At 42.1% G+C, this 12,813-nt stretch overlaps 1 protein-coding gene across 1 annotated transcript in view; it reads right to left on the bottom strand.

Annotated features, from left to right (window-relative positions):
* Nucleotides 1–12,813, bottom strand: part of LOC109932135 (teneurin-3) — a 793,882-nt gene that overhangs the window by 135,434 nt on the left and 645,635 nt on the right. The window contains exon 15 of the mRNA XM_048594011.1: nt 10,169–10,369. Within this exon, the coding sequence (XP_048449968.1) occupies nt 10,169–10,369 (201 nt within the window). The remainder of the gene's footprint in view (nt 1–10,168; nt 10,370–12,813) is intronic.

Below are 12,813 nucleotides of genomic sequence, written 5' to 3' on the forward strand. Positions count from 1 at the left end.
TTTTTTAAAAAGCAATTATGTGCTTACATTTGGAGCTTTTGTAAAGACCTGGCATAAACACACAACGGATTCTTTGGTTGTATTCTAAACATCAGCGACTGTTTGAGGTTCTGGACAATTTGCCTAGCAGCTGCTGCATCTTATCTGAGAGTGAGGGTGAATCTCTAAGTTTTCTTTTACCCCATTTGTTCAGGGGATGTTGGTGTTGCTGATAAGGCCAGCATTTATTGCCCATACCTAATTAGCCCAGGTGAAGATGATGGTTAGCTGCCCCCGTTGAATCGTTGCTATAGGGTGGAGGGCCATGGACAGTGCTGTGAGGGAAAAAGCATCAAGCTTTCAGTCTGAGGAACAATGCTAAAGCACCATGTTCGGATGGGGTGTCACTTGGGGAGGGGAAAATGTGGGTGGGCCATGTTGGCATGCTTCTGTTATCCCTTGTCCTTTGAGATGGTAGAGGTTGTGCGTTTGGAAGGTGTTGTCAGAACAGCCTTGGTGAGTTGCTGCAGTGAATTTTGCAGATGGCACACATTGCTGCCACAGTTTTGCAGGAGTGAATGTTTGTCAATGGGGAGCCAATCAAGTGGGGCTGCTTTGTCTTGGATGGAGTCAAGCTTCTTGTGTGTTGTCAGAGCTGCACTCATCCAGGCAAGTGGGGAATATTCCGCAAAACTTCAGTCAGGGCTTGTTTCCAATGTGTAGAAGAGAGAGAGTTTGACTGAAGTTTATAAAATCCTGAATGATCTTCACAAAAGTAGCCGTTTGAAGGATGTTTCCTCTTGCAATTGAGTCCAGAACGAGAGGGCACAATTTTAAAATAGCTGACGCTTTTTTCAGACAGTTATGACTTCATGTGGAAGTTCCCATGGAGAGAGGATGGCCTCGTGGTATTAACACTGGACTATTAATCCAGACACCCAGGTAATGTTCTGGGGAAAGAGATAACAAGGTGTAGAGCTGGATGAACACAGCAGGCCAAACAGCATCAGAGGAGCAGGAAGGCTGACGTTTTGGGCCTAGACCCTTCGGTTTGAATACTGCCACATCAGATAGTGGGATTTGAATTTAGTTTCAAAAAAAGATAATGATGACAGTGAATCCATTGTTGATTGCCAGAAAAACCCATCTGATTCACTAATACCTGGTCTGGCCTACATGTGACTCCAGACTCACAGCAATGTGGTTGACTCTTAACTGGGCAATTAGGAATGAATAATAAATGCTGGCCTAGCTACTGATGCCCTCATCCCATGAAAAATTTTTTTTAAAAATGGTAATGCACAGCAATTTGACATGCAAATGAGGAACCTCTGAGTGGCCATGCATCTTACAGCGGACATTCAAGATGAGGATTGTTTACTTCTCTAAGAGGGCTGTGCAATTGCAACTCTGCTCCAAATGCTGGAAGCAGGATGATTAAATAGGAGGTAGATAGGTTCCTGTTACATTAGAGAATCAAAGATCATTGGGGATAGATGGAGATGTGGAGTTTGGAACAGAAACAGGTCAGCCATAATCTTACCAAATGGTGGAGCAGGCATGAAGGTGCTGAATGGCCTACTTTTGCTTCTATTTTGAATGTTCATATGTTATTTCTGGAGGAGCTGCAGAAAGCTGCAATGTCAGGTTCTGTACATATCAGTGTTAGTAGCTGGGAGTACTTAATAAGGCAAAGAATTACTGGAAGGAGATGGTAATCAGAATTTTAACTGTTAGCAGTTTGGGATGAAGGGCTAATTTAGATGAAATAATTGTTCCCAAAGAGATAACAAGGTGTAGAGCTGGATGAACACAGTTTCGGTCCTAGACCCTTCTTCCGTCAGCCTTCCTGTTCCTCTGATGCTGCTTGGCCTGCTGTGTTCATCCAGCTCTACACCTTGTTACCTCAGATTCTCCAGCATCTGCAGTTCCTACTATCTCTGTTCCCAAAGAGATTTGGGTCCAGGCTGGTGATGCTGAATACCTGCACCAACTGCACTGTTGCTGGGGGCACAGCTCATCAAATGGGGAAAGTCTTCTTCAATTGCTCTCCAGTTGTGTTGTAAAGTTGTTTGTGTGGAATGCAGGAGATGACCACTCAAAGTGACACTGCTGGCTGAACTGTCGAAAGCTCCCAGCCCTGTCCAAGCACAGACAGCATTTTCTTGCAGATCAGAGGCCTGCTCGACGACAGCTCACCAGATCCAATGGCTCCCGCACCATTTCCATGCGCCGATCCAGGCTGCTGTTTCGCAGAAGTGTCCTTGAGCCAAGGTTCTTGAGTAGATTTGTAGCTCAGGTTGTGGATGCTGTGGTTGGTTGGCTTGTCAAGCTGGTTCGTTAGTTTGCAGACGTTTCATTACCGCACCCTGTGAATCCCTTCCTGCCATCACATCCCTGTGGCTGGAATCCATCTGTCAGCCTAGGCTTCAGGAGGGTGTTGTACAGACAGCAGCCCTTTTGGCATCTAACTGGCCAACAGCTCTCCTCAGATGAGCTGAGCTAGATCTTAGAAGGTGGGGTCAGAGGACAGGTGTAGCAAGTAGGCCTTGTATCATGTGCCAGGAAGACAGGCAGTGCCCTGTATGTTTCGCTGCTGGTGGTTCAACACCAGTTGAATATTTAAAAAGCGGAATTATTTGCATTTCATTAGCCAACTGTCTAAGTAAAGAAAGCATAAGGAACCTGAAGTGTAGACATTGTAATCCTATGTAGCCTTCAGGGTCACACATGCAAATTGCATTGACAAACAGGTGAAGCTGAGGAATGATGCGACACCAAGTTGTACTTTACCGGCTCTGAATTGCTCAGTAGATGGGTAGCTTTCACCTTGGTGCAGCCATAGGAACCAGCAATGTTGGCCCTGGGCCCATAAATAACATACTGCTCCCAATCAGTAAGTTCAGGTCCCCTTGCCCCATCACTTTCTGAATCACACCATCAACATGCACCCCCCACACCCCAACTGGACCTGGCAACTACAGAGAGTGTGAGTGAGTGAGAAGGATGTCAAATTTCTGAGCAACTGTTCGCGCACACAGCTTTCCGAATAACATACGTTTTCATACAACCCATACTGTGTGCCAATGCCTCCTGATCCTTACCCTATCTGAAGAACTTGAAGTCAAAGCTTATAATCTGTTCAGTTGTAATCTGAGGGTCAGAAACATGTAGTGGCCTGTTGCCAAGAATTTACCACTAGGTGGGCCCAAAGGGCCCTGCAGATTCCCTCGAATGCTGATGTGAAGAGTGCAGTGAGGCTTCTTTCTGCATTTGGCAGGCACCTGTTCTTCTGAAAGCCCCACAAAGACGGGGGCAGGAACATTGGAGCACGAGTGTCTGCTTGGTCCCTGGCTGGTGGACAGCGTGGAACCCAATCCTGGTGGGTCCACCATCACAATCTTTATTGGTGAAGGGAGGGGGTTGGACACTACGCTTGTGATGAGAAGTGCAATGGATTTTCAATTCGTGAGAGAACTTATATTCTTGAGCAACAGCCTCTCATTGCTAGGCAGGTCCCTCACCCCCATATGGTTCTTGAAACCAGCAGACTTGGGGTCCTACTGCAATGGACACTCAAGTAAACCAGTCAGAAGTGGCCAGTCATTTTAAACTTGCTGGTTGGTATTATCAGTTTAGCATACAAACCAAATCATCTACCCGTGCCATCTCCAGCCCACTGCCCTCTCCATCCCCCCGGCATCCCTGCCCCCCTGCCTTATGCTGGGAAAACTGTACTACAATATGGAGTTGTCAGGGAGCAATAAAAGTAGACACAAAGTCTAACTGAATGGTTTAAAAGAACACTTTGAACAAAAACCAGCTGCAGTCCTTCATTATTTCAAACAATGATCAGAAAAATCTATCCATTACAATTGGGATTTGTCACAGCTTTATCAGTTGCTACCTGTTTCAATGCTGGGGACCATCTTGTCTGTTCATTGTGCTCGTTTCAAGGATTTCTTTATCCATGCTCAGCTCTCTTCTGAATCGAGCTTTCAATTAAAGGACCCTGGATGGGCCGATTAACCTCGATGCAGCAAAATATTAACTCAGCTTTGCGAGGAAAAGTTTTTTTTTAACCGCGAGTCTTGTTTCTCCTGTGAATCAATCTAGTCAATTTTTCATTAGCACCAAGGTGTTTATCAGCCTTTAACACACCACCTTCAAGCACGGCTGTGTCAATCTTCACTATCAACTTATTAATTGAAGTTCATTTAATTGAAGTGAAATTGTGCAACTAATTAATAGCCAGTCTTCTGTGCAAAGATCAAATGATGTTTTGGCAGCATCTATTTCATCATGGAAGACTGGTGCATCTTACTAGTGCCATGATGGAGAGGTAGTGTGACTGATCACTGCTAAAGGGCGCACTTATATATACTTTCATTTGGCATGTACAGAATCAACAAGCCTTTTAAAACTGAACCCACCCATCTAGCAGAGGCCAGGACCCCTCCCATGGCAACAGCAGATTCTCTTTCAAACCTTAACATGAAAAATGAGATTCAGGACAAAATTGATGGCTAGATTGGTTCAGAGTAACACATTCATTAACTTGTTCCCATCATTGCTTTCCTGATGCATTCAAAGGGAGCCGTATAATGAAGATATTACTACACAAAATGACTGGCAATTAGTCATTGGCTGCAATTGTTCACATTTGATTGGTGGTGAAATCTACAGAGATGCATTTGTTCTCTTATGTTACCACTGTTACTGTTGCACTGTGACTAAACATTGCGTAAGCATCTATTGTACCATTTGCTGCATTTATCTTCTGGTGAGCAGATTGTGCCTAATGATTCCTTCCTTCGAATTTAACCCAGTCAGAGCCTATCCAGCTTCCAGGATCAACTCAGCTGTTTTTTCACAATTCCCTCCGACTCAACCCTGATTATACTGTGTGGACTCAGGATTGCATTCTTTGATTCCAAATACAAGGTGCACTGCAGAAATTCAGCAAAGACCCTCAGACTACTTCTGTCTAGAAGGACAAGGGCAGCAGATACATGAGAACACCACCACCTGCAAGTTCCCCTCCAGTCCACTCGCCATCCTGACTTGGAAATATGTCGCCGTCCCTTCATTGTCAGTGGGTCAAAATCCTGGAATTCCCATCTTAAGGGGTACTGTGGGTCAACCTACAGCACATGGACTGCAGTGGTTCAAAAAGGCAACTCACCACCACCTTCTCAAGGGCAACCACGGACAGGCAATAAATGCTGGCCTGACAGTGACACCCACGTCCCGTGAGTGAATTGAAAATAAAAAACAGCCTCATTTATAAAATCAGTAATAAGCTACTCTACAGTCTCTACATCTACAGATAAAAGGGAACCAGGAGATGTAACGTATTTTAATTTCCGAAAGGTGATCGATTAACCTGATGTGTGGACTTATGTCGATTTAAGGTTACTCATTAACTACTACCTACTAATGTTAGTCACTTTACTAAGTTAAGGGCCCATGGTTTTGAGGGGCAGATTTTGGCACGGGTGGAGGGTCCGTTCACTAATAGCATACAGAGAGTTGGAATAAGGGGCCATTTTCAGGATTGCAACTTGTAACTAATGCAATTCCACAGGAATCAGTGCTGCGGTTACAATTATTTACAATTATTATTAAAGACGCACACGAATGTATCATCACCAAGTCTTCAGATGACACAAAAATAGGTGGGAAGGCAAGTAGTGAGGATGACACAGGGTCTGCATAGCGACATAGACACATTAAGTGGGTGGACAAAAACTTCGTAAATGGAATATAATGTGGAACAATATGATTTTATTAATTTTGGGAGGAGCTGAATATTATTTAAATGGAAAAGACTGCAAAAAGACGCAGCACAGAGGGATTTGAGGGCCTGTGTGCATGAACAAGTTTAGTGGGAAATAGGGAAGGCAAATGAACTGTTGGTCTGTATTTTAAAGGGAATAGAGTACAAAAGTTGGGAGGGCCTGCTAAAACTATACAAGGCACTAACCAGACCACACCAGGAATATTGTAGATAACAAGGTGTAGAGCTGGATGAACACAGCAGGCCAAGTAGCATCAGAGGAGCAGGAAGGCTGACGTTTCGGGCCTAGACCCTTCTTCAGAAATGGGAATATTGTAAACAGTTCTGGTCCCCTTATCTAAGTAAATATTGACTGTCATTGCAGGCAGTCCAGAGAAGGTTAACTCAATTGATCCATGGTTTGAGAGGTTGAGAAGGTTGGGCTTGTACTCATTGAAATTGAGGAGAATGGGAGGAAACTTTATTGATACATATTTGATTCTTTGAGGACTTGACAGGATCGATGCAGAGAGGTTATTTCTCTTTGTGGGACAGTCTAAGACCAGAAGGTATAATTTCAGAGTAAGGGGTCGCATTTAAAACAGAGAAGAGGAGGAATTTCTTCTCTCAGTGGGTAGTGAATCTGTGGAGTTCTCTATCACAGAGGGCTGTAAAGGCTGTATTGTTAAGTATATCTAAGCCTGAGAGACAGATTTTTAATCAGTAAGGGAATCAATGGTTATAGGGAAAAGGCAGGAAAGTGAGAGTTGAGGATTAACAGATCAGCCAATCCCATTGAATGGAGAAGCAGACTCAACAGGTTGAATGGCCTTCTTCTACGTCTTTTGGTCTTACTCCTTAAAACGATCCCTACCTCATTGTTTACCACTCAAATTATCTTATGTGAGAAAGCTCAACATAGAAATCTAACAAACACTGTCAAAATTCAAGCATGAGAACTCAACAGGCAACTTAGTGCAAAGTCTCCAGTCCAAGTAGGATTGCTTTTGGCTGATGTAGCAAATTCAACGCATTGCCTTACGTTAAATTATCACCTAATTTACTGACTATGTGCAGAACTCCAAAAACTCTTATTTTCTGCCAGTGCACATCAGTGACACGAAAACACTGTAAATTATACTAATAAAACCTGGAATGAAGTAACAAACAACTCAACACAGAAAGAAGCAAGGTGGGCCAAATGAAGAAAATCAATGTCAATATAAAGCATGCACCAATCATAATCCAAGTTGTTTGGAGCTTCTTCCTAAAAGAAGCATGTGCAAAATAATTTTTTAACTGACGATCCCCCGTGGTTAGCTTGAAAATTTACACTGTACATATTCAGTTTCTGTCTTTCATTCAAATTACCAATTAATTTTTTTCACTGCCAAAACCTTATCACGCTGACACCTGAACAAGCAGCATTATGATTAATTGACATTTTTTCCATTAATTAAGAGTGCTGGGATCTGCTAAACATTTTTGGGCTCAGTAATGTGTTTTTTTCTGTTGCAGTTATTCCCCTTCACCAATTTCCTTTATCTTTGTGTGTAACATTTTTTAAAAGCCATCACATCCTACCATGGAGAAAAATTTTTAAAGCGTGTAATTTTACAATTCAGCGGATTTCAAAGCTGCTTTTTCCTCCACTATCGCTTCTACTGACCAGTCAAGACTTCAACAGCCAGCATGACCTGAAAGCAGATTCTTCCCAATGATACCATGGCCAACAGCTTAGAGAGAGGCCAGGTTACTCTGCTTCATCCTGCAAATTACTGGGAAGAACTTGACACAGTGTCTTCCTCTTCAAAATGGAATGTGTTGAGCATGTTAAGGAAATACACAAATAATTCGTCAGAACACATTTGGAATATTGTGTTCATTTCTGGGCACATTATTTGCAGAAGGATATTAAAGACTGGAAGTGAGTGCAAAGGAGACTTACTAGAATGATGCCAGGAATAAGGGATTTTAGATCCAAGATTAGTGAAATTGAGGTTTATTCTCCTTGGAGCATAGAAGATTAAGAACCTTATTGAAGTGTTCAAAATTATGAACAATTTTGACAGGGTAAAGAAGAACATTCTGTTTCCACTAATTGGCACATCCATAACTAGGGGCCACAATTGTAAGATTGTCAGCATGACAGCCAAGAGTGAAATGAGGAAAAACATTTTTACTCAGAGAGTTGTTAGGATTTGTAATGCACTGGCTGGGAGGCAGATTTCAAGGGAGGTTTCAATGAGGAGGCAGATTTCAAAGGAGGTTTCAATGAAGAGCTGGATAGATATTTGAAAGTGATGAATTTAGAGGGCTATGGAGATAGGGCTGGACAATGGGACCAGCTAGGTGAGAGCAAGTACAGGCACGATGGGTTGAATGGCCTGCTGTATTGTAAATTTCTATGATTCTACATGCCGTGAACTGCAGGCTAAGGCCTTGTGAAGGAAAGAGGGGTTCAGGTTATCCCAAACTATTTTATCCCCGCTTTGGAAGTGTAGTCACTGCTGTAATATAAAAAAATGTAGCAGTCAAATTTAACCACAAGTACAATTACTAGTACAAAAATGACCCTCACAAACGGCAATGTGATAGTGATCAGGAAATCTATTTTAAAGATATTGACTGGGGATGAAATGTTGGACAGGGAAGAGGGGATAACTCCCCTGGTCTTCTTTAGAAATTTTTCAGGACAGACAGAGACTCGGTTTAACATTTCACCCCAACAACAGCACTTGTGTAGTTCTAAACCACAGCTTCAAGACAACGGTGAAGTCTCTGAAACGAGGCTTGAACTAACAACATAGTGACTCAGATGTATAAGTGCCACCAACTGAGCCACAGCTAACAACTAACAAGAATGTGCACCTTTGATGACTTCATCTTGATGGAAACTTTATTAAACATGCAGGAGAAGGGAAAAAGGACTGAAGGTGGAAATAAATACTCCAGTTGTCCACTTCCTGGATATTGCCATCATCTGCTGAAATTTAATGAGAGAAAGCTGCTTTGAAAGAATACAGAATTGGAGATAAGATTCAGATTTTTCTCCATGTTGGAATTTTGATAGATTCAGCAGCATGCAGAGAATTGAAAACGGTGAGTACAAAGTGTGCATACTTAAGGTGACATTGTCAGAAACACCTAGCTGGTAAGCTAGGAATGTTTACAGGCACAAAGTTGTCAGATTGCAGCATTAATGTTAACAAGGAGAAAGGAAAATCTGTGTTATTTTTACTCTTCCTTTCCCCAGAAAATGTTCTGTTGGTGGACAGTATTATAGGCAGGAGATGTCTTTAAGCATCCTGGCTAAATAGTGAGCTGCAATGTGGGCGGACTTTTGACTACAGGCAGTCCACAGAACCATAGTGGCACAGTGGTTAGCACTGCTGCCTCACAGCACCAGGGACCCAGGTTTGAATCCAGCCTTGGGTGTCTGTTTGTGTGGAGTTTGCACATTCTCCCTGTGTCTGTGTGGGTTTGCTCTGGTTTCCTCCCACAGTCCAAAGATGTGCAGGTTAGGTGCATTGGCCATGCTAAATTGCCCATAATGTTCAGGGATGTGTAGATTAGAGGGGGATGGGTCTGGGTGGGATGCTCTGAGGTTCAGTGTGGACTTGTTGGGCTGAAGGGCCTGTTCCCACACTGTAGGGATTCTATGATTCAACAGGAAAACATGCAACCACTGTACCGAGTCCCAGTCCTGACTCTCTCCGTTTTCAGCAAGGCTCACTGGACAGTGGTCAAGCTGAATATTTTTTCCTCCTTGATGAGGTGCCGAATTCATCCACCTTCTCATGGGCAAAAAGGGATGGGCAATAAATATTTGAGATGCTCAAGTCCCAAGAGCCACTAAAAATAGTCATTAGAGAAATGCCTTGAGACCTTTGTTCAAATCAAATTGAATGACGTACTGAGTGGAAAACAAAAAATGCTGGAGCTCTGATGAAGCTTCATCTAGACTCCAAATGTTCGCTTGCTCTCTCTCCATGGTTACTGCCTGACCCGCTGTGAGTTCCAGCATTTTTTATTTTCAGCACAGGCTCCTGCATCTATAGTAATTTGGAGCTACTGAGGGAACTCATAGGGATATCTGTACTGTGAAGCTTACACATTGAAAGAACATTAATTGTGCTGCTAGCTGGCTGCTATTTCTGTGAGGAAGTTTCTTGCTTGTGCACCATAAAAAGAAATGGCCTGCAAAAAGACAGAATTCTTTAATCAGGTCAGGCCATTAAAATTAAAGTTAGATTTTGCTGTGGTAATCAATCTGTTGATGTCAAAAGAAATCACCAGGTTGCAGTGTAGGTCGCTAAGTGTGCTGCTGCATTAGAGCCTTGGGGAATGAAGGCTCTCGATATTTCGCCACTTATGGAATGATTTGTAGGGTATCCTCTGTCTACTCACCCACTGAGCAGTCTGTGCCTGTCCAATTGGGATCACAAGTGCAGGAACCACTCTCCTGAAGGTAGGTCCCGTGACCAGAGCACTGATCGGGACACTTAGTTTTCGAGTTTTCACAGTTTGCACCGCTCCATCCTGGACTGCAGTGGCATTCCCCGTGGATACAGACACCGTGGTTCGAACAGGCTGGATCGAAGCAGTCCGCTGCAAGAGAAAAAGAAATCATTCTTTGGACTAAGAAGATGAGCAACAGCAAAGACTTGCAAGGCCTGGCCCTCTAATTCACTTTAATGTGCTTTAGATGATGAGATCTAATTTAACAATTTGACTCAATAAAATTTTACGCTTGTAGGGTCAACGACCTGAAAATTTAATCTCTTCAGGACTAATTGCTTTACTGTATGAGCAAAGATCAATAAAATCAATATTTCTGAGATAGAGAAATTGGATTTTACAGTTGAAAAATGAACTGATCTTTCACAGCTTCCTCCTCGATACCATGATTATGACAGAAAGAACAAAAAAACTGACCAATTGTCATCATAATTTACCAGCATCAGCTATCTTGTCAGTTATTCCTACCCACTGAAGGACTACAGTCCATGATAGCAGAGTATCAATACACTTGACTGAGGCAATTCTTTATTCTGCGATGTGGAAAAGCATCAATATCTTCCCATTGTTTTATCATCTCAAAGTGAAGAACATTACTCAAAGAGTGCTGACTTCCTTCAGTACTTGGTTTCACTTCAAGGGCAGGAAGGGAAACCCTTCCTATTATTTGCAAACCCTGTCTTTTGAAAGAGATAAGCACGATGACACAATAGCAGAACGCGTTGCAATCCCATGTCTGTTTAGTTCAGGCAAGTGAGTTTGGATCAAATCGCAGTCTCGCTCCTGTTTTTCAACTATTTGATGCAAACTGTTGCTCTTACAGAAGAAATTTTCCACTTATTGACAAGGTTTAAAATTGGTATTGCGGATTGGCAACAGTTTGTAGAAAGTGTTCAATTTAAATTTCCAGATCAAAAATGTCTGCATTTCAAAGTATCCAGAACTGTCTGTAAATATCCATTCATTCCACTTACTTGCCATGCCTCTTTTCCACCATGGTCAACACAGATATTTCTGAGGAAGGGTCACCGGACCCGAAACGTTAACTGATTATTTTTTTCACAGATGCTGCCAGACCTGCTGAGCTTTTAAAGCAACTTCTGTTTTTGTTACGGATATCTCTAACCCTCTCAATGACTGACCTGCAAATAACTGGAAGCTAATAAACTGCCACAAGCTCTGAACATCACCTTTTTTAAAAATTGCAAGCCAATTCTTATCTTGGCACATATCCAGGGTGCAAAATTTATCTCGGTGAAAAGAAGGGAGCTTGGAAAAAGGGACTGATCAGTGGTATCTTAGAGATGGGTGCTTCAACTAATTCTTGCCTCATTGAAAAAGCCTCAGTGTTTATAATGATAAAGGTTTAAACAATGCTTAATTCCTACCCCTTACAACAACACATTTTGGCTCTAAACTATTTTGGTTGATTTCATGAATAAAAGCTGACAGTCAGTGGGTCCTACCATATCTGTGACTGATAAGACATCTTGCTATATGGGACCATTCTTGACATGGCCACTAGAGCAGAACAACAGTTCCATTCTATTCTGCTTAAGTTCCTTTAGATGAGCGGTAAGCATTTGTACATGACAGGTGTGCTTCTTTCATGTATGGTTGCAAGATACCTGTGATATGAACAGCATTATCTTTTGTATGGGTAATGGAACTCTCCATGGAGGAACTTTCTACGAAGGGCAAAAGGGAGGAAGCACCACTTGAGTTGCTGAATATAAAAGATGAGGTCTGTCAGTATTTATAAAAAGAAATGTTCGACCTTTAGGTATAAACCTTTTTATTGATGCCAATGGATCTAATGCTAACCGACACGATTTCACATTTCCAACATTTCTCGCCAGTTCTTCCTGTTCATTGTAGCTGCTGTTATTTTTTGGTACACATGTTTATTTACAAAGAGCTGAACAGTTTCCAAACACACCCAACTGCAGACTCAGGTTGGAACCTCTAGCCATCAGGATGCTCAATGCCTTATCTTGAAATTTCTACAGACATTTAATCAGAAATTCTTTCTTTTTCATTTTTATTCGAGTTATTAACAGTGCTGCTACAAAAAGATATAAAGAGATACGTTTAGATAGAGATCATCAGATGGTTTACTTTGAACTTATCAAAATGACAAGCTGCAAAGATAAAAATAGCTGGCATTTACTGACTGATGCTGTATTTTAAACATGAGCCAATCTCATTATTAGGTCTGCAGTGCCTTAATATTTAAATGTCTTTGCAAAACTGAAACCGCCATATGTTTTCGTGACCTCAGAGAAAGGTTTGTGAGGCCAGACTTAGAAAGAGAGAAAATTTACCCCGGCCTTAAACAAATTATTCGATACTATTAACTTGAGACTTCAAGCCCCTTGATGATTACATGGTGGATACCAGTCAGAGAATTACTTAGTAATTCAACGACAGGTTATTCTGCAATAAGCCAAAAGCAATAATATCCCATTGGTTAATCATGCTTTTGGAACTTCATCAACAAAACAGTAAGCAGGTCTGCTGATGATTATGGCTTT

This window comes from Rhincodon typus, chromosome 3, assembly GCF_021869965.1.
Source record: "Rhincodon typus isolate 14 chromosome 3, sRhiTyp1.1, whole genome shotgun sequence".
NCBI lineage: Eukaryota > Metazoa > Chordata > Chondrichthyes > Orectolobiformes > Rhincodontidae > Rhincodon > Rhincodon typus.